We start from the raw sequence: 22,100 nt of genomic DNA, 5'->3' as shown, positions 1-22,100 counted from the left end.
TGTTACGGGTGCATCATGTTAACAAAAAACAGTGTAAAACTTGGTTGATATTTTGTAAGTAGAACGCTTTTACAAAATACCTAGAAAGTAACTTCATGAGAAACAGAAGCTTCCTTGGCTTTACATTACCCATGTGTTTGTCCTTTCAGGTGGAGAGTAATCTCATCGGTGAAATCTGCAAATCGTTAATGGGCACTTCGCAGTACTCCATGTCAGCGCTATTGTTCTTCATATTAGTTTCTATGAACGGAATGGTGCCGCGCAGCAAGTATCCCCAATATTACAAACAGATGACATCACTTCTTAAAAGCTTTGAGGTGAGCAGATGTTTAGAAATGTTATTGTCCAAATCCGATGAAATATGTTACAAAAATTATTTATTCTATAATTGCAATGAAATTATTGATGGTGAAAGTATGGTAAACTCCAGGAAAGTGTGATGTAAGAAAACCCTTACACATGCGCAACACATAGGCTACCGGTACTGGTACCCAATTTCAATTTACGCCGAGCATTGTGGTACCAGCAGTATTTAAAAGTAATTTTGGTCATTTCATGTGTTGAAACAAAGCCAACAGCAGCAACGAATCAAATGTTGTATGAATTAAGGACTAAGGTGCAGTAACAATGTGATAAGGAACTGTAGAGTGCATGTTTATACACTAGCGGAAATGGAAAGTGTTACACCACGAACACCTTGACCGAATGCAACCAAACTGATACCCCAGTATGCCCATGCCTGTGAAATATGTTGATTAAAATTTCATCCTCATACGACCTAATTGTTAGTACAGGAAAACTCCATTCCTAGAAATGGTGGCTGGTGTATGTACGTGATGGCCGTTGGGTGTGTCTTACGTTACTGTTTCTTTTCATTTAGATATTGCAACACAGCATGCCTAGAGGCTGTGTAGGGCAGCTTATCGCCATCTTTCGGACCTTTTGAAAGGTCGAATCATTGGCATTAGGAATAAGGGAGCAACATACCGATTTGTGCAGACAGTTGGCTGTAGTGCAATGACTGCAGAACGAGTAATGACAAAGTGGACTCAGGACAACAGTGTGGCACGAAGAGTAGGCAGGAATCCTTGCAGACGGACTACACAGAGAGAAGATCATAGGATTCGTCGGCTGGCTCTGACGAACAGACGGATGACAACAGCTGAAATCCGGGCAGAGATTACAGGCAGAGTGTCACCACGAACTGACAGGAAGAGATTACTGGAAGCTGGGTTGAGATATCGAGTTGCCATGCGTTGTTTACCGCTGACATCAAACCACAGACAACGGAGACTTGCATGGTGTAGAGCCAGAGACAACTGGGACATTAAGTGGCATTCTGTGGTGTTCATCAAGAGTCTCGCTTCTGTCTGTTGCGGTGAGATAGACGTGAACATGACCGTAGACGACCTGGTGGAAGGTCACAGGAAGCAGCGATTATCGAGGCGCATATCTCTCCAATTTCTGGAATCACGATGTGGAGAGCTATTAGATATGACAACAGGATGGATTTGGTACTTGTTGAAGCAAGACCAAATACTCGCCAGTATGTAGCTAGAATGGTAATCCCTGTTGTCATACCCTTCGTGACGAGGGTAACAAATGGCATATTCCAGCGGATAATGCAAGAGCCCACACTGCAGTTCACACCAAAAACGCCTTGAGGAATGTACGGATCCTTGACTGGCCTGCCCGGTTCCCTGATTTGTCACCCATAGAGCATGTCTGGGATGTGATGGGAAGACGCATACGGTCATACCAGCCTCCAGCCAGCAATCTTCATGAAATGACAGAGCACGTGTTTCAGGCATGGTAAGTAATCGCTCAAGATGACATTCGGATGTTTGTTGTTTTCTTCCCTGCAACACCGAATACAAGAGTGTATTCGTGCCCATGGGGGCCATATCTCGTACTCATGATCATGATGATCGACAGTTCCAAATGGACCGAAAGTTTCATCATTTAACACCTGTTATGTGATGAACAACTCCACAAAGTTTGATAAATATGGTACTTCACGGTGTAATACTTTCCGCTAGTGCATTTTGGGAAGAACACGAGCGGAGGAACTTGGGATAAACAACCACCGCTGCTGAGTAGACATTAGGTTTTCCTTTTAATGTCCTGTTTAAATGCTGTGATGAATAATAAACACTCAGGAACTAATTTAAAATTAACGCATTACCCTACGAGTACCATCGTAATAGGGCAAAAATTATGTTATAATGGCATAATTCATCATTTGCTTGGCAACAGCGGCGAAATTGAAAGCCCGCCTACTGCCCGCTTAATCGGTATTGGGAATAAAATAACAACATCATGATGAAGACGATAGTATTAGTAAAGGAAACGGAAAGAAGATACAGTATATTACATGACTCATTACATGTCGCTGAGGGGAAGGATGAGGAGGAGGAGGAGGAGGAGGATAGTATCATCAATCAATCATCAATGATCTGCATTTAGGACTGTCGCCCAGGTAGCAATTCCCTATCAGTAGTGGTTGTCTAGCATTTTTTTTAGTGTTTCCAAAGAACTTGGAAATTTGTCGACCATTTCACTTGATAAATAATACCAATTCCTTTCTTCTTGTTCTATTTATTTATTTATTTATTTATTTATTTATTCATTTATTTATTTATTTATTTATTTATTTTAGTTTTTAGCCAACATAGGACTCTTTAGTCAGGTTTATGGAGGTTTTTCTTCTTTTTCTCAACCCAATACTGTTTCATCCCTTCTGAACGTAATTTTCTTTCTGCTTCTGGAAACACTTTTCCTATTCTCTGCTTGTTGATTTTCGTCTGTAGTCTAGTGTGTTTACTTTCAATATCTTGAGTGTATTTGTTTTGTGTTTTAAATAAAATAAACTACATTTCAATAAGTATCCAGTCCCTCTCTGATCAGGAGGATAGCATCAATTATTGTATTAGGAGAAGGAAGCGTCAATTGTTATCTCAAGAGAAGAGATATGCTGTAGCGTGCTTCTGATCAGTACATTGATGTAATCTTGAGAAGGAAGCTTTCATTCCATCTGGGCTATTCTAATGCTGTCTGTGATTGTTTGTGGAGGTTGTGGACGATCAAAAACAAATATTTTCAACATGTGCCAAGCATACTAAATACAGTTCATGTCTGGTGAATTAGCTGGCCAATTCAAATGGTTGATATCCGCCTCTCCCATGAAGTGTCTTACGGATAGGCCTCGATGAGGGCGAGCATTTTCGTAGACGAAAATGAATTCAGCACCACATTCATTCCTAAAGGGTTGTACAAATGGTTGAATAATTTCATCGGTATACCGCAGGGCAGTTAACGTCCCTCGAGTTGTTATCGAAGGTGTACACCAGCCACGTATAATTCCAACCTAAATATTACACCACCTCCTCCAAATGCATGGACCTGTTGAACATGCTGGTACTTTCCACTGCGTCCTTTACGTCTCCACAGCCTTTGTTGGTCGATGTGTATCTGGTCTAAGTGATATCCATTTTCATCTGCAAACATGATATTATGCCATTCATCCAACCCCCAATTAAGATGTTGGATGGCCCATCTTCTCCTCCCAACAGGATGGCGATTCACTAGTGGACCATATTGAATCGGTCAAAATTACCTCAACTGGGCACTATGCAACCGACTGAGTACAGTTTGTACAGATACACGGACCCCGGTTGCCCTCAAGAACTCATATTGTAAATGCTGAACAATCGAAGTTGGTCTCGTTTGCGCTGTTATGCAGATATACCGATTTTGACGTGACGTTGTCACCCTCTGTTTCTCATTCACAGTATTGGTCTTACAGTACCTTCTCCACGTTTTTGACATTCCATTTTGGGTAACCCCTACTATGTGTGACATTGCAGTGTGTGTGTCTCTATCCTGAATCAATGGCACAATTCTGGATCAGTCGAACATGGAAATATGCATTGCATAATTATGAAACGTAAACACTAGCTGAAGCTTGTACTGCACTCTATACACTGCATTCAGTCTTAGCTTAAAATGGCATAGTTCACCCCAGGTTCAACACACAGTGGCATCTGTTATATTGAAATGAATCAATAGAATTACTTGTGTGTATACAACGCTCTTTACTACTTACAGCAGGACTACACACACCCTACCAGGTAATGTGCCTAATCCCACAATATTCTTAACATTTCTGAGGTTTACATAAAGGCATCAACCTTTTTAGAAACCCAGGGGGGTGTGGACAAGTGCCCCCCTTGCCCACCCCGCTCGCGGGCGCCCATGACGGCATCCTTTACTTCTCCACACCCTTTGTTGCTCCGCTTGTTTTTATTTTGGAAACCTGGTTACCCTAGTATATAAGCTTTGGTCAATTCAGGATGCAGCACTAAAAGTTAGCTTAGTTAATTCATGCATAGCTGACCACAGAATCTGATTACTGTAAGACCTATAACTCCCAGTTTTCTCTCGATGTCACCCCTAGTTATTTTACAGAATGGCGTGATGTATTATGATTTACATCATCATGTTTCTCTATTCACAGGAGACCCTAGGAGACAATGGTGTATTCCTGTACCCTACACACCCAACTCCAGCGTTGTACCACAATGAGTCATACATGGCAACCGCAGGAGTGCTGTACACGACGATCTTCAATCTCCTCGGAATGCCTTCAACTCAAGTTCCTTTAGGCCTCAACAGCCATGGCATGCCAATAGGAATTCAGGTAATCCAAAATTTTCTCAATTACTGTTTAAGTCTCTCATATTTATCTTCCAGTTACTAATTGTTATGACGAAAGTAGAGCTTATTCACGATGTAAGTAAGAACACCACTTGGATTCGTTTTAGCAAAAACACCTCAATTACACACAAAAACATTTAAGGCACCATGCGTAGCAGGCGTATTATTATGTAGGTCTGTTTGAGAAACAGTCACATAATTCATTTGTATGGGTCAAAAAAACTGTGTATATATATATGAAAGAAAAACAACAGGCTATTTTATCTTAATTGTGGACATTAGTTATGTACCCATAAACTACTGGGCCCTCCAAATATCCACGAATTAAAATCATTTGTAAATATCTGTAAATATAACATATTACAGTTTTAAATTGATTTCACCTTCTTCAGAAATAAAAGCTATTTGTACATTCGCTGTAAGAAAATATGGTGATGATGTCATTCGTTCAGTCGAATACGATCATCCGCGATTCTATGAATTAGCGCTCTCCAAGTTGTCCTGTTCCACACTGCCTCCTTTAGTTTTACCAGGGTGAGGATTTATTTATTTATTTATTTATTTATTTATTTATTTATTTATTTATTTATTTATTTATTTATTTATTTATTTATTATGGCTTCTTTCATGTGGTGAAGTTAGGGCACCCGGCCCTCTCTTACACTAAACCACAATACAACAAATAATATTAAGACTGCCTATTACTAATTATACTAATTATACTACTCATACTATTTCCAATTAAGCTTAAAGTACACACCCACACAATATGCAGCTTATTAGCTTATTAGCTCGTTAATTCAGTCCTCTTTTCTCTCTCACATAGACACTTGCACACACACATACATTTACACACTTATCAACTACCCTTACGTTTACATGATATAAAATTAACAGAACAATTTTTTTAAATTTTTCAATTACCAATCACACGCACATATACACGCTTCAATCGGTTACTTTCAACAGGAAGTCTCGGCAAGTTATTTTAAATTTGAGGAAAGTGTCAATGCTCCTGACACTTACTGGCAGGGAATTCCAAAGCCTGGAACCGGTTACAATAAAAGAATTATTATACACAGAAGAGTGGTGAAGAGGAATAGCTAGAGTGGAGCCCGAGCGAGTGTTATGGTTATGCAAGAAAGAGAGGAATTGAAGTTTAGATGAAATATACTGCGGGGAGTTACTGTGCAGAAGTTTGTGTATTACGACAAATATATGATATTCACGTCTCTTATCAGGTTTTAACCAGTTCAGTGCTTGATAGCAAGGAGTAATATGCACATCATACCTTAGGTTAAAAATGAATCTAAGGCAACAATTCATAATACGCTGCAGTTTCCTAGTTTGTTCTTTAGTAGCGTCTAGCAAGATTACATCACAGTAGTCAAGGATAGGAAGAATTAGGGTCTGTGTTAGTCTTTGCCGCATATTTAATGATATAATGTCTTTATTTAATTTCAGTGGGTGTAGAGTAGCAAACACCTTCTGACCTACATTTTTGATATGTTTTGTCCAATTTAGAGTTTCAGTCATAGTTACCCCAAGATTTCTCACTGTTTTACTGTGCGAGATTGTGCTATTATTTATTTGCAGAGGAGGAATGATCGAATCGTTGATCTTGTGTAGGAGCTTCTGGGAACCGATAATGATAGCTTGCGCTTTTGATGGATTCATGAGAAATCTATTTGCGAGAGCATATTCGCTCAGTTGTTTCATGTCATCATTTATACATTTTACTCCGTTCGGTAATTCGCTTAAACTGCAATTGTAATATATTTGGAGATCATCGGAAAATAGGTGATAATTACAAGTTTTTAGAGAAGATTAAATGTCATTGATATACAATGTAAAAAGCAACGGTCCTAAAATACTTCCTTGTGGCGTGCCCACTTTCCTTGTATGTCATTCTGAATTTCTTTCGCGAGTTATCACCCGCTGCCTCCAATCTAAGTCTATTGTATCAAATGCGCCACTGAAATCCAGTAGCGTTAGTACTGTAACTTGTTGTTGTTCCATTGCTAGTCTGATGTCTTCTGTCACTTTAAGGAGAGCCGTGGCAGTGCTGTACCCTTTCTTAAAGCCCGATTGTAATGGTTCAAGGAGAGAATAGTTATTTAAATATTTCAATACTTGATCATACACCAGTCTTTCATAAGCCTTAGAAAGAGCTGGAAGAATAGAAACTGGGCGATAGTCAAGAGGTCAGTTTAAAGGTCGGTCTCCACTGTTTAACATTTAACACCAACATGTTAAATTTAACATGTTACAGTTGACATGTATATTGTGATTGTGTCTTCCAATTGACTTTGCATGTTAACTCAGAATGTTGAGTTAACACTTTTAACATGTTGGCGTGTTTTCCGCTCCAAGTGGAAAACATGTCAAGTCAATTCGTTGTTCGTGCGATGTCGGCACAGCTTCGGCAGCTTCCATGCTGTTTCCATGCCAACACATAGCCTAAACGACGCAAACGACGTGCTCCTCATGAAATAGGATTATAATTACAACAATCTGCAACACTGATTCTCTTTGTTATAAGCTACAAATACAGTACGCACACGTGTGTCGTTCTCTCTGCATTACACTAAAATGTATAGTCAGAAATGGAGTAGAGCGAGGAGATTACTCTGGACTTATTAATGATATACCTAATAGAAAGGCCTTATTTGTGGGATGTCTCATCAGAGGAATACAGATATAAAGCGAAGAAAGCCGACAGTTTCCAGGAACTCGAAAATATCTATAATTGTTCCCGCGAGTAAATCGAAAAAAAACTAGCGTCCCTCCGCTCCCAGTACAGTCGAGAATTGCAGAAAGTTTAGAAAATTGGGTAGTAGGGAGCGGACGAATGTTATACTTCAAAGTGGTTTGCTTTTGAAGCAATGAGCAGAGTGAGGGGAGAAAATGTGCCTAATAAGACTGCATTTCTAAATCATAACAAGAAGCAACAGTGGCAAGAACAAAGGCCAATTCCTCTTCATCTGAGTCCATTGTCCTTATTTAAAAATACTAGAGACCACCTAAATGTATTACCAAAAAATTGATATGATGAACTACCTGTATATAAACAAAGAATGTCAAGTTTAACATGTTTATTAAGTGTGGACACAATGTTAAATGAAACAGTATTTGACATTTAACATTTAACATGCTGATGGTGTCACCAATTAACATTTAACACTTTTAAAATTTAACATGTTGTTGTTAAATGTTAATCAGTGGAGACCGGCCTTAGGCACTAGGATGACATTAGCTTGTCTCCAGAATGCAGGGAAAGTTCCATTTCTGAGACAGTGATTGAATATATGAGTAGTATAAGTGGGGGATTCTGCCGCCTCCACCTCCACCGGTCCTCCTCAGAGGCATCCTCCTCCTCCTCACGCTCTCGGGGGAGGCCTCCTCCACCACCTCCCCCACACGCTCTCGGGAGAGGCCTCCTCCTCACGCTGGCTAAGAGCGCGACTCTAACCTCACATCCGCCATCTTGGAGGGGCTTAACCTAACTTGTTATGCATAAGAGAGCTAGCCTAACCTCATGGAAGGGCCTAACCTCAGTTTTACAGCCGGATGCCCTTCCCGACGCTGAAGAGCGTGACCCTAACCTCACACCCGCTTTCTTGGCGGGGCTTAACCTAACTTTTATGCATAAGAGAGCTAGCCTAACCTCACGGAAGGGCCTAACCTCAGTTTTACGGCCGTATGCCCTTCCTGACGCCTAAGAGAGTGAGCTTAACCTTACATCTGCTATCTTGGAGGGGCTTAACCTAACTTTTGATCCACAAGACAGCAAGCCTAACCTCCTGAAATGGCCTAAACTCATTTTTACGACCAGATGCCCTTCCCGACGCCAGTTGCACAAGATGGCGGCTATACATGGCTCCTTATGAGACACCGCCTAACCTCACATCCGCTATCTTAGAGGGGCTTAACCTAACTTTTAACGCACAAGACAGCAAGCCTACCTCATGGAAGGGCCTGACCTCAGTTTTACGGCCGGATACCCTTCCCGACGTCTATTGCACAAGATGGCGGGTATAAATGACTCCGTATGAGACACCTTAAGGATGCTTGCGCAATAACGTTTGACACGCAAGACAGCAAGTCTAACCTCATAGAAGGACCTAACCTCAGTTTTACGGCCGGATGCACTTCTCGACGCCAATTGCAAAAGATGGCGGCTATAAATGACTCCTTATGAGACTCCTTAAGGGTGCTTGCGCAAGATGGTGGCTGTAAGATGGCTGCTATACATAGGCTCTTATGAGATGACCTTGGGATGCTTGCGCAAGATGGCGGCTGCTCTTATGAGACGGCTTAAGGGTGCTTGCACAATATGGCTGCTGCTCTTATGAGACTCCCTAGGGATGCTTGCGCAAGATGGCGGCTATACACGGCTCCTTATAAGACGCCTTATGGGTGCTTGCGCAAGATGGCTGTTACTCTTATCAAGAAAGCTTGCTTAGAGTATAACGTGCCGTGCTGGCTCAATTCATTAAATTTGGGGCTTAAATGCAAAATATTAAATATCTCGAAAACGGTGCGTCGTAAAGCAAAACGGACACATTTTATCTGCCTACTACCCAGGTTCGCAGTATAAGGAACATGATAGCATAAGAAGTAGTAGTCTAATGATGAGATCAACGGTTCGGTTCTTACTTAGGCCCTTTGGCATTCGGTCTGTTTTAGCTTGTATTGAAGCAAGTTTTCGTAACTTGATCAGGTTTTCGTATGGTAGAGAGTATAACGTACCATGCTGGTTCGATTTATTAAATTTGGGGCTTAAATGCTAAATGTTAAATATCTCGAAAACGTTGCGTCGTAGAGCAAAACGGTCAAAATTGTTCCGCCTAACCCAGGTTCGCAGTATCAGGAACATCATAGCATAAGAAAAAAGTAGTCTAATGATGAGATCGACGGTTCGGTTCCTACTTAGGCCTTTTGGCATTGGCAGCTATCTAATTCTACAAGATGGCGGCCATACATAGCTTCTTATGAGACGGCTTAAGGATGCTTGCACAAGATGGCTGCTGCTCTTATGAGCCCCCTAGGGATGCTTTCGCAAGATGACGGACACAAAATGGCGGCTATACATAACTCCTTATGAGACGGCTTAAGAGCGCTTGTACAAGATGGCTACTTCTCTTATGAGATACCCTAGGGTTGCTTGCGCAAGATAGCAGCGACAAGATGGCGGCTATATACAGCTCCTTATGAGACGGCCTAGGGGTGCTCGCACAAGATGGCGGCTGCTCTTATGAAGAAAGCTACCTTAGAGGCTACTGCGCAAGATGGCGGCTGCTGTTATGCATGCAGTGGAGGGCAATTTGAAATTCCATATGCTCTTCAAAGCTACGTGCTTTTTTGACAGCTGTCATCTTTAATCAACAGAGCATCGTGCTGCTATCTTTACAGCACTAAATCTCATACCTTTGAAATGTGGTGGCGGGTAATTTGAAAAATTCTACGTGCTTCTTTGTCAGCAGCCATCTTTAAACAATAGCGGCTATACATAAGCTGTTAAGGCCTCCTCCTATTTCAAGGCATAGCTTTATATCTCTATCGAACAAGTTTAAACCTGCATCGCGAGGGCAAGAGTGTACAGCGATAACATCATTATGTATGTTTAGACTTGCAGATGACAAAAGAAGTGGTTGAAACATAACAAGAAACATAAGATAACATAACAAGACCAGAATCAAACGCTATACTCAATACTTTTTGCTATGGGCCTTAAGTCGCTCCGACACAGATAGGTCTTATGGCGACGATGAGACAGGAAAAGCCTAGGAGTTGGAAGGAAGCGGCCGTGGCCTTAATGAAGGTACAGCATAGCATTTGCCTGGTGTGAAAATGGGAAACCACGGAAAACCATCTTCAGGGCTGCCGATAGTGGGATTCGAACCTACTATCTCCCGGATGCAAGCTCACAGACGCGCGCCTCTACGCGCACGGCCAACTCGCCCGGTTGTACACAATACAACATGTGTTCAGAACATGGTTTGATGTGTTCAGATTACTAAATAAGTGATCAAAACTACAATCGAACACTGTAGTCGATGCAACATGTGTTCAGAACATGTCAGGGGATACATTTGTTCTAAGAAGATCAGATCACAAAAGAAGTGATGCAACATGTGTTCAGAACATGTCAGGGGATACCTTTGTTCTAAGAAGATCAGATCACAAAAGAAGGGATTGAAATATAACAAGACTAGAATCGAACACTGTACTCGATGTCGTTAACTTCAACATGTGATTGGAACATTGATTAATGTGTTCAGAACTCTAAATAAGTGATCAAGACTAGAATCGATACAACATGCGTTTAGAACATGTCAGGGGATGCCTTTGTTCTGTTCTAAGAAGATTAGATTACAAAAGAAGTGATTAAGACTAGAATCGAGCACTGTACTCGATGTCGTTAACTTCAACATGTGATTAGAACACTGATTGATGTGTTTAGAACACTAAATAAGTGATCAAGACTAGAATAGAACACGATACACGATACACGATACAACATGTGTTCAGAACATGTCAGCGGATACCTTTGTTCTAAGAAGATGGATTCGAACAGAGAAAAAAATAATAAGACTAGAATTCTGAACATTTTTCGCAAGATAGCGGCTGTTATAACGTCCTCCTCCTCTTCCCGCTCGGTTAAGGCATATCTCTATCGAACATACAACGTGATCTTATGCATAAGGCAGTACACATACTGCGTATTCAACTCGCTCGGTAAACGATAATATGAATAACGACAACAGTACAACTTCAAATTATTTGCCTTCTATCATTTGTCTTGTGCGAAAAGCAGTCGAACAAGTTATCGCATAAACATGTAACATGAAATATCGGTTCGGAAACATATGGTTTCAATCTGTTGGCATGGGTTACAAGCATGTAGCTCATGCGGACAGTAAAATTTAACAGAACGCTTAGTGCTATAAGAAATACACTGCTTACATTTAAGTCCCTAGCAGTTGAACAAGTTATCACATAAATATGCCACATTAAATATCGGTTCGGAAACATATTATTTCAATCTGTTGGCATGGGTTACAAGCATGTAGCTTGTGCAGGCGAGGGCTTCTATGCAAAATGCTGAACCGAAAAAGTAATCGTGCTACACACATGATAAGGAATGGAACCCAGGGTTTACGTCTTATCAGAAGGGCAAAAGGATGAAAGGACTCTTCCTCCTCCTTACCGCACATTCCTTGTAGGGCTAAAGGGCTAATAGGCTAATAGGCTAAAGGGCTAAAGGGCTAATGGGCTAAAGGGATAAAGGGCTAAAGGACAAATGGACTCCTCTACCGCCTCACCACGCCCTCCTCCTCCTAGAAGGAGTTAGATGAAATGGGTACATTTTTAACAGCAGCAACATCCTCATCGATTGTTATTAGCAAGAACGCATCTACTTTGTTAAGTGTAGCAAATTAATCTTTACTGGTAAATGGTTTTGTGTTCAGAACCGAAGAAATCCATGCCACACATAACAGGGAATGGAACCCAGGGGTCACGTCTTATCAGAATTACCCAATAAAATCCCCGATCTATTAGTAGTGCAATGAGTTGCGTTTCTCTAACAGAAATCAGTATCTGTGTGATAGTTTTTAGTGTTTGGAACACGGAACTTTTCAAGAAGGCAGCATTGAGGTTAGCTCTGTTCTGTTGTTGGGTTTTAAATTCCGCGCTATGACATGCATAAGGTGGCAGCCTTGAGGCTTAGCGCCGTGAAGATGGCAGCAGTGATGATAGCGATGCTCTATTGTCCTTAAAAGTGAGGTTAGGGTCCGTCAAGATGACAGCTGTCAAAAAGCACGTGGCCTTGTTTACAAACATGAGCACGTGGTCGGGACGTCACGGTCATGTGGTATGCTACGTCAGCATGCGAAGTTCAAAATCAACGCCTACGTAATTAAAACTCTGCTATGTTCACAAGATTTTTACACATAGCTATACTTTATGCTTTAATTTCGTGCACATAGGTCATGTTAAGATAGCAGCACACACAAGCGACTGTCGCACGCTCTAGTGGAAGGAGTTTAGTACGATAGTTGATGCATGGACCATCGATAGGTGATGTGTACACGCTTTTAAACCTTGCTATTTTTACTGCTGCTATGTTCGCAAGATTTTTAAACATAGCTATTCTTACTGCTGCTATGTTCACAAACTTGTAAACATAGCTATTTTTGGCGCTTTATGTTGGTGCACATAGGTCATGCTAAGATGGCAGCACAAACACATGCGAACGTTGTAAAATCTAGCGGAATAAATTTAGTACGATAGTCGATACATGAATCATCGATAGGTGATGTGTACACGCTTTTAAACATAGCTATTCTTTGTGCTTTATGTTCGTGCACATCGGTTATGCTAAGATAGCAGTACACACATGCGATCGTTGTACACTCCAGCGGAAGAAGTTAAGTATCATAGTCGATGCATGCATAATCGATAGGTACACACTTTTAAACATTGCTATTCTTACTACTGCTATGTTCATAAAATAAGCTTTTTAAACATCGGTATTCTTTGTGCTTTAATTCGTGCGTATAGGTTAAAAATGCTAAGATACCAGCATACCAGCACACAATCTAGCAGGAGAAGCTTAGTACGACAGTCGATGCATGCAAAATCGATAGGTAATGTGTACACGCTTTGAAACATGGCTATTCTTTGTGCCTTAAGTTCATGCACATAGGTTATGCTAAGATAGCAGCACACTTATACAATTTCTGCACAATCTAGCGGAAGAAGTTTAGTACGATAGTCGATGCATGCAAAATCGATAAGTGATGAGTACACGCTTTAAACATGGCTATTCTTTGTGCTTTAAGTTCGTGCACATAGGTTAGCAATACACATATGCGATTGCTAGATGCTCTAGCGGAAGAAGTTTAGTACGATAGTCAATGGATGCGGTCGGAAGCCCTCATGGCTTCTTCCAAGCGAGCTTGAAATTCAGGCATACGGTTCTCGTACTCTGCCAACCGCTTCTCGACGTCCTGAGAGTCATTTTGACCGTTTTAAATCAAAACGTGAATTTCATGATGACGGTTGAACACACTCAAGGAATCCCAGCTGCTAGTTATCTTGATAATTAGGCAGGTAAGTGCGGAGCAAGTTTACACGTGACTGGCCATAGTCGCCATTTCTAAAATATGTCTGTTTTAATGGTGTCTAACCAACGAGTCCTTTGCCGACCATGTCTTCTTGAACCACTGATCATTCCTCGCATGATTGTTTTTCCCAATGCATCTGATCGCATAACGTGGCCAAATCTTACCAACCAATGACATACGGTGTTTGATGCGCTCTAAAACTGCCTTATTGGTGATTTTTGCAGTCCATGGTATTCGTAAGATTCTTCGCCAACACCAGAGCTCAAAAGCGTCGATCTTCCTTTTCTCTGCCTGTTTCAGTGTCCATCTCTCACATCCATACATGAACAGTGGGAATATAATCGCATTGACTAATCTGTACTTGGTAGCCAAACGGATATATACAAAACAATATAAAACAAGATATAGATGTTTTCCTTATTATTGGCTGACAATAACTGATTGAGTGTGCACAACTTATTAATGTTTGAGCGTGAACAACTTGTTGATCTTACAGGGTATCTTAAACAGACAAAATATACAGGGTTTCCATAAAAGAACTCCGGGGTTTTGAGGCAAAATATTGTAATGAAGTAAAAAACTTATATTAATATTTAATACACGGTTGGAAAGGTTGCATTTTCAAGTTTTTTACAATTTAATAAAGTTCAAAATGAGCCCCTTTAGTGGCACGGCACACATCGTAACGGTATTCCACCTCTTCCCATGTCCTGGCCAGCATGTCTGGGAGAACGGTTGCCACACAATTGATTATTCGTTCCCTGAGATGGCCAACATCACGAATTTTCTCCGCATACATAAGATTCTTGATATGTCCCCAGAAGAAAAGTCCAACGGAGTCATATCAGGGCTCCTTGGAGGCCATGGAATAGGGCCTTCCCTTCCAATCCATCTGTTGCCAAGTCGAGAGTCAAATGCCTCACGCACACGCAAACTGAAGTGTGGCGGTGTCCCATCTTGTTGGAAGTAGACTAAACTTTTCTCCGCCTCAATGTCATCTAACTGAGGAAAAACATATACCTCTAACGTCACATTAGATCTCACCATTGATATTTCTTTCAAAAATAATGAAGGGATCTATTACTCTATCATGCTTAAGACCACACCAAACATTCACTTTTGGCGTGTCACATTCATACTCTACGAACTCATGGGGCGGCTCTGATCCCCAAATTCTGCAGTTATGTCTGTTTATAGACCCGTTCACATGAAAAGTCGCTTCATCACTAAAAATAACATTTAAAAAATCGTTATTTTCATCGATTTCGTTTAGCATAGAAACAGAAAAGTCAAATCTCTTAATCTTGTCTGTCGGTTTAATGTGGTGTAACAGTTGAAGTTTGTAAGCAGCTAAACGAAGTCTTTTATGAACTACCTTATGAACTGTTGATCTTGGTAACCCCAACTCCAGACTGCGTCTTGTCAATGATTTCTTAGGGCTTCGAAGGCATGAAGCTCGGATTCTGTCCACATTCTCTTGTGACACACGCGGCCTACCCGGCGACTTTTGTTTTAAAACACTCCCTGTTTGGTTGAAAGCACTTAACCATTGACGAATGTTTTTATCCGTAGACGGGTCAACACCATAATTGCGTCGAAAGTTTCTTTGTACCGTAACAACAGAATGAGTTTCTATTAGCCAAATAACACATTGAGCCTTTTGTTGCGGCGTCGCCATAGCGCGGCAGTCCAGACAGCACTGACTGCCGCTACGTTGTTTCAAGGTCAACGCCCCACAGGGCTGCCAACTGTTGATTTTTTTTTGCTATTCGTTTTACGTCGCACCGACACAGATAGGTCTTTTGGCGACGATGGGATAGGAAAGGCCTAGGAAGTGGAAGGAAGCGGCCGTGGCCTTAATTAAGGTACAGCCCCGGCATTTGTCTGGTGTGAAAAATGGGAAACCAAGGAAAAACATTTTCAGGGCTGCCGACAGTGGGGCTCGAACCCACTATCTCCAGACTACTGGATACTGGCCGCACTTAAGCGACTGCAGCTATCGAGCTCGGTCCAACTGTTGATGAAAACATTCCCAATTTGTATGAGTAAAACTTGATGAGCTACTCGTTTCAGAGAAATTAACTACATTTTGCTATCTTCTACAGTTATTAAGATATGAATTTTTTAAACCTCGGAGTTCTTTTATGGAAACCCTGTACGTCATACTAGCACATGTATCCGTGCTTCGCTACGGTATTCTACATTGTATACGGATATCGAAGTAAATACTGTACGTGCAGTAAATAAGATTGTTTTAAAATTGCATGTCTCTTCGCGAAATCCGAGAAATAGCATGGGGAGGTCCCCATACGTCGTTTCCATTGTAAAGTGTGGGTTGCGGAGTTGTGATGATAACGGCAGGCTCACTTGCCTACACCTATTCACAATCAAGTTGGGAAGTTTACATTATAATTGCAGGCCCCATTGCCTACTGCGCGGTCACAATCGATTTGGGAAGTTTTCGTTACAGCGGCACGTCCCCTTTCCTAGTTCCAGACATAACAGTTGAGGAGTTTTTATTACAATGACAGGCAACTTCCCTAATGCCAGTCAAAATTGAGTTGTGCAGTTATAATTATAATGACAGGCCCCTTTACCTTCTTCCAGCCAGCCTATTGCGAGTCACACAGACTTGGTGAATTTCCATTAAAATAGCAGACCACTATGCCTAATGCTAGTCTCATTTTAGATGGGTACATTTGTTCATAATGGCGGGCACCCTTACCTACAGCCAAATTCGGGTAGGGAAGTTCTGAACAAAATTGCATGCTCCCTTGCCTTCAGCAAGTCAAATCGAGAAGTGAATTATTCATTACAATGGTACGCCCTTCCTACTAATGCCAGTTACACAGGAGTTGGAGAAGGACCCTATTCCTACTGCCAATAGAAGTCTGTGTGGGGAGCACTGATTACAATGGCAGACAAACCCTTTCTCGATCGCTACAAATCGACATCAATGAATATATATAGATCGGCATACCGGTACGAAAGTACTGTATATGCATGTTTACAATGTTGCAGAGCTTCATTTACAGATTAACTTCTGCTAAACGGTACGTCATATCAACAAAAGATTGTATCATAAGATGCTGTATTTAGCGGCCTAAATGGCTGGTCCTATGAATTTTTTGTCGCATCTCATCTATTCATGGGTCAGATTGAGTTAGAAACATTGAATAGGTTGAAATTTGTGGAAGATTATCTTACATTGCATTACTTTTCGAATAATTATGTGATATAGCATTTAGCTCACATATGGGTACTAGATGTGACCTTGCCGCGGTGGGGAGGCTTGCGTGTCCCAATGATGCAGATAGCCGAGCCGCAGGTGCAACCAGATCGGATGGGTATCTGTTGAGAGACCAGACTAACGAATGGTTCATCGAAGGGGGAGTAGCAGCCTTTCGGTAGTTGCAAGGGCGGCAGTCTAGATGATTGACTGATACGGCCATGTAATAATACTCAACATGGCTTAGCTGTGTTGATACTGCTACACGGCTGAAAGCAACGGGAAACTACAGCCGTAACTACCTCCCGAGGACATGCAGCTCTCTATGAATGATGTACTGATGATGGCTTCCTCCAGGGTAAAATATTCCGGAGGTAAACAAGTCCCCCATTCGGATCTCCGGGTGGGGACTACGCGAGAAGGGGTGATCATCAGGAAGATGGATACTGACATTCTGTGAGCCGGAGCGTGGAATGTTAGAAGTTTGAATCGTTGTGGTAGGTTAGAGAATCTGAAAAGGGAGATGGATAGGCTAAAGTTAGATGTAGTTGGTATAAGTGAAGTACGTTGGCAGGAAGAACAAGATTTTTGGTCAGGCGACTACCGAATTATCAACACACAATCAAACAGGGGAAATGCAGGAGTTGGTTTAATAATGAATAAGAAAATAGGGCAGCGGGTAAGCTACTACGACCAGCATAGTGAAAGAATTATTGTCGCAAGATAGACACCAAACCAATGCCCATCACAATAGTGCAGGTCTATATGCCTACTAGTTCAGCAGATGATGAAGAAATCGAAAGAATATATGAGAAGATAGAAGATTTAATACAACATGTCAAAGCTGACGAGAATCTAATTGTGATGGGAGACTGGAATGCAGTGGTAGGCGAAGGAAGAGAAGGTAGTACAGTAGGAGAATTCGGATTGGGACGAAGGAACGGAAGAGGAAGTCGGCTGGTTGAATTCTGCACTGATCATAATTTAGTCCTTGCCAATACTTGGTTCAAACACCACAAACGACGACTGTATAAGTGGACGAGACCTGGAGACACTGGAAGGTATCAAATAGACTTCATTATAATTAGGCAGAGATTCAGAAACCAGGTTTTGGATTGCAAAACTTTCCCAGGAGCAGACGTGAACTCTGACCACAACTTGTTGGTCATGAAATGCCATCTAAAGTTGAAGAAATTGATAAAAGGAAAGAATGCAAAAAGATGGGATCTAGAAAAGTTGAAAGAAAAGAGTGTGAGGGATTGTTTCAAGGAACATGTTGCACAAGGACTAAATGAAAAGGCTGAAGGAAACACTATAGAGGAAGAGTGGAGAATCATGAAAAATGAAGTCAGTAGGGCTGCTGAAGAAATGTTAGGAAGGAAGAAAAGATCAACTAACTGGATAACTCAGGAGATACTAGACCTGATTGATGAACAGCGAAAATACAAGAATGCTAGAAATGAAGAGGGCAGAGAAGAATACAGGCGATTAAAGAATGAACTGGGTAGAAAGTGCAAGGTAACTAAGGAAGAATGGCTGAAGGAGAAGTGCAAGGATGTTCAAGTTGTATGGTCCTAGGAAAGGTAAATGTTGCATACAGTAAAATCAAGGAAACCTTTGGAGAAAGTAAATCTAGGTGTATGAATATTAAGAGCTCAGATGGAAAGCCACTTCTAGGGAAAGAAGACAAAGCAGAAAGATGGCAGGAGCATATCCAACAGTTGTATCAAGGTAAAGATGTAGATAATTTGGTTATGGAACATGAAGAGGCTGTTAATGCTGATGAAATGGGAGACCCAATTTTGAGGTCAGAGTTTGACAGAGCTGTGAGAGACCTAAATAGGAACAAGGCACCTGGAATTGATGACATTCCCTCTGAATTACTGACTGCCTTAGGAGAAACCAGCATGGCAAGTTTATTTCATTTAGTGTGCAAGATGTATGAGACAGAAGTGCCATCCGATTTTCGGAAGAATGTTGTTATACCTATTCCCAAGGAAGCCGTTGCTGACAGGTGTGAAAACTACCGCACCATTAGTTTAGTATCTCATGCCTGCAAAATTTTAACACGTATTATTTACAGAAGAATGGAAAAACAAGTTGAAGCTGAGAGGGAGAAGATCAGTTTGGCTTCAGAATAAATGTAGGAACACGTGAAGCAATCCTGACTTTACGTCTACTCTTAGAGGATCGAATCAAGAAGGACAAGCCCACGTACATGGCATTCGTAGATCTAGAAAAGGTATTCGATAATGTTGATGGCACCAAGCTATTTATGATTCTGAAGATGATAGGGATCAGATACCGAGAACGAAGAATTATCTACAATCTGTATAAAAATCAGTCTGCAGTAATAAGAATCGAAGGCTTTGAAAAAGAAGCAGCAATCCAGAAAGGAGTGAGCCAAGTCTGCAGTTTGTTCCCTCTCCTTTTCAATGTTTACATAGAACAGGCAGTAAAGGAAATCAAAGAGAAATTTGGAAAGGGAATCACAGTCCAAGGAGAGGAAATCAAAACCTTGAAATTCGCTGATGATATTGTTATTTTATCTGAGACTGCAGAAGATCTCGAGAAGTTGCTGAATGGTATGGATGAAGACTTGGGTAAGGAGTACAAGATGAAAATAAATAAGTCCAAAACAAAAGTAATGGAATGCAGTCGAAGGAAGGCAGGTGATGTAGGAAATATTAGATTAGGAAATGAAGTCTTAAACGAAATAGATGAATATTGTTACTTGGGTAGTTAACGATGGTAGAAGTAAGGAGGACATAAAAATGCAGACTAGCACAAGCAAGGAAGAGCTTTCTTAAGAAAAGCAATTTGCTCACTTCAAACATTGATATCGGAATTAGAAAGATGTTTTTGAAGACTTTCGTGTGGAGCGTGGCATTGTATGGAAGTGAAACATGGGCGATAACTAGCTCAGAAAGAAATACAATAGAAGCTTTTGAAATGTGGTGTTACAGAAGAATGCTGAAGGTGAGATGGATAGATCGAATCACGAATGAAGAGATACTGAATCGAATTGGTGAGAGGAGATCGATTTGGCTAAATTTGATGAGAAGAAGAGATAGAATGATAGGACACATCTTAAGACACCCAGGACTTGTCTAGTTGGTTTTTGAGGGAAGTGTAGGTGGTAAGAACGGTAGGGGTAGACCAAGGTATGAATATGACAAGCAGATTAGAGCAGATGTAGGATGCAGTAGTTACGTAGAAATGAAAAGGTTAGCACAGGATAGGGTGGCATGGAGCGCTGCATCAAACCAGTCTATGGACTGATAACTGAAACAACAACATGGGTACTAGGTGGGCCAATGTTCGTGTGGAGTTTGATGTTTCTATCTTTTCTGTAAGTGATTGAAAGTATGAATTATGCAGGTAAAAATTCCAAATTTACTTTAAATCGAGAAATAGAGACGAATCTAACAAAAAGTTATAAGACCAATGTTGAAGATCACTCCAAATTCGACGGAACTTGTGCCATCCGTTATGTGATAGGACCTTCCGTTTATCCCACGAAATACCTCGAAAGGAAGGTCTGCACCATCATTAAAATTGACTCCATATTTCTATATTCTTCGGGGATCAAAAGTGAAAATTTTAACGACCTTGGAAGTTTTCCGTCCTTTACAGGCTAAAACGTACAATTTTGCCAAATTTCAATTTTCTTGCTCGTCTGGCAGATTATGCCGCAATCTGGATTTTGGGTGAGGGGATTAAAAATTAGGACTTTCAGGAAACTACACCAAAAATATGCAGACGGTCATTATTACCCCTCAGATGGGTAGCTGTACGAAAATTTCACCAGAATAGTCAATGTACAGGCACACACAGTCGTTACGATTTTTTTATATAGATAGATAAGAAAGAAATCTGCTCCACCTACAACACCTTTTGAGCTACGTCCGCTGGACTTAACCTGCAAAGCCGACCGTTCATGATGTCTCACTTATTAATCCTCCTGTCGAAAAATTCACATGAAAAAAAAGTTTTAGGAATGATTTCCATTGAGGATTGTAGATATCCATTAATTTCGGATGTGCATACTTTGAGGGAGTCCAAAATCGTGGTTCCGGTTTCGGATAAACCACCAGTAAATTTAGGTATTCAGAAATAACATTGGCCCTAAAACCTACTCGAGGACAGGTGGATTCTAAATCCCAAGTTTGGTAGCAATATATTCAGTAGTTTTCAAGTTATAAAAACTCATACAATCAAACAGACAAACAGACACCAAAGCTAAGAAAGATGCAAATGGTCATTATTTCACCTGAAACGGATAACTGTACGGAAATTCCGCCAAAATAGTCAATGTACAGACAGACGGTCGTTACGATTATATTTATATAGATGACAGATAAGCATGGGCACGTTCGTAAGTGCAAACCTTCATTTCGAGATTTACTGCTCCTGAAAGGTAGATCATACCAACAAACGGTTTGCACCCTCAGACATCCCTTTTATCTACACGTTTGGTCTTAAAATCCTTTCTCGTATCTCCAATATTTATAGGTTCGAGTGAGTTACGATATTTGAATGGGGTGAAATTTGGGTACATTTTTAACATTTTACATTATTTTTCACATACCTATGTGGAAGCTAGAATAATGACATTTGCTTCGCAAATTTGGTCGTGTCAATGTGCGTGCCAAATTCTATGACTGTATCTTTTCTATAAGTTGTCACAGGACCAAAGTTGTAGATCATTCCAAATTGAATGGATATTGTGACATCCGTTTTGTGATAGGGCTTACCGTTAACCGCGAAATACCTCGAAACGAAGGTCTGCACCGTCATTAAATTGCCTCCATATTTCGATATTTTTCGGCATAAAAAGTGTAAAATTTAAAGATCTTGGAGGTTTTCCGTGCGTTACCGGCTGAAACGTATAAATATTGCTTAATTTGAATTTTCCAGCTCGTGTGGCAGATTGTGAGACAATCTTGATTTTGGGTGACGGGGGTAAAATTTAGAACTTTCAGGAAACTATAGCTAAAAAATATGCATATGGTCATTAT

The 22,100-nt window shown here is 40.9% G+C and overlaps 1 protein-coding gene across 2 annotated transcripts in view; it reads left to right on the top strand.

Moving 5' to 3' along the window:
• Positions 1 to 22,100, top strand: part of LOC136858301 (fatty-acid amide hydrolase 2-B) — a 366,694-nt gene that overhangs the window by 330,314 nt on the left and 14,280 nt on the right. For both annotated transcript variants that reach the window (XM_067137740.2, XM_067137741.2), the window contains exons 9-10: positions 150 to 317; positions 4,517 to 4,699. In XM_067137740.2, coding sequence (XP_066993841.2) covers positions 150 to 317; positions 4,517 to 4,699 — 351 coding nt within the window. The remainder of the gene's footprint in view (positions 1 to 149; positions 318 to 4,516; positions 4,700 to 22,100) is intronic.

The sequence above is a fragment of the Anabrus simplex genome, chromosome 1 (genome assembly GCF_040414725.1).
Source record: "Anabrus simplex isolate iqAnaSimp1 chromosome 1, ASM4041472v1, whole genome shotgun sequence".
NCBI classification, from domain to species: Eukaryota; Metazoa; Arthropoda; class Insecta; order Orthoptera; family Tettigoniidae; genus Anabrus; species Anabrus simplex.
This window is presented reverse-complemented; position numbering and strand designations above follow the sequence as displayed.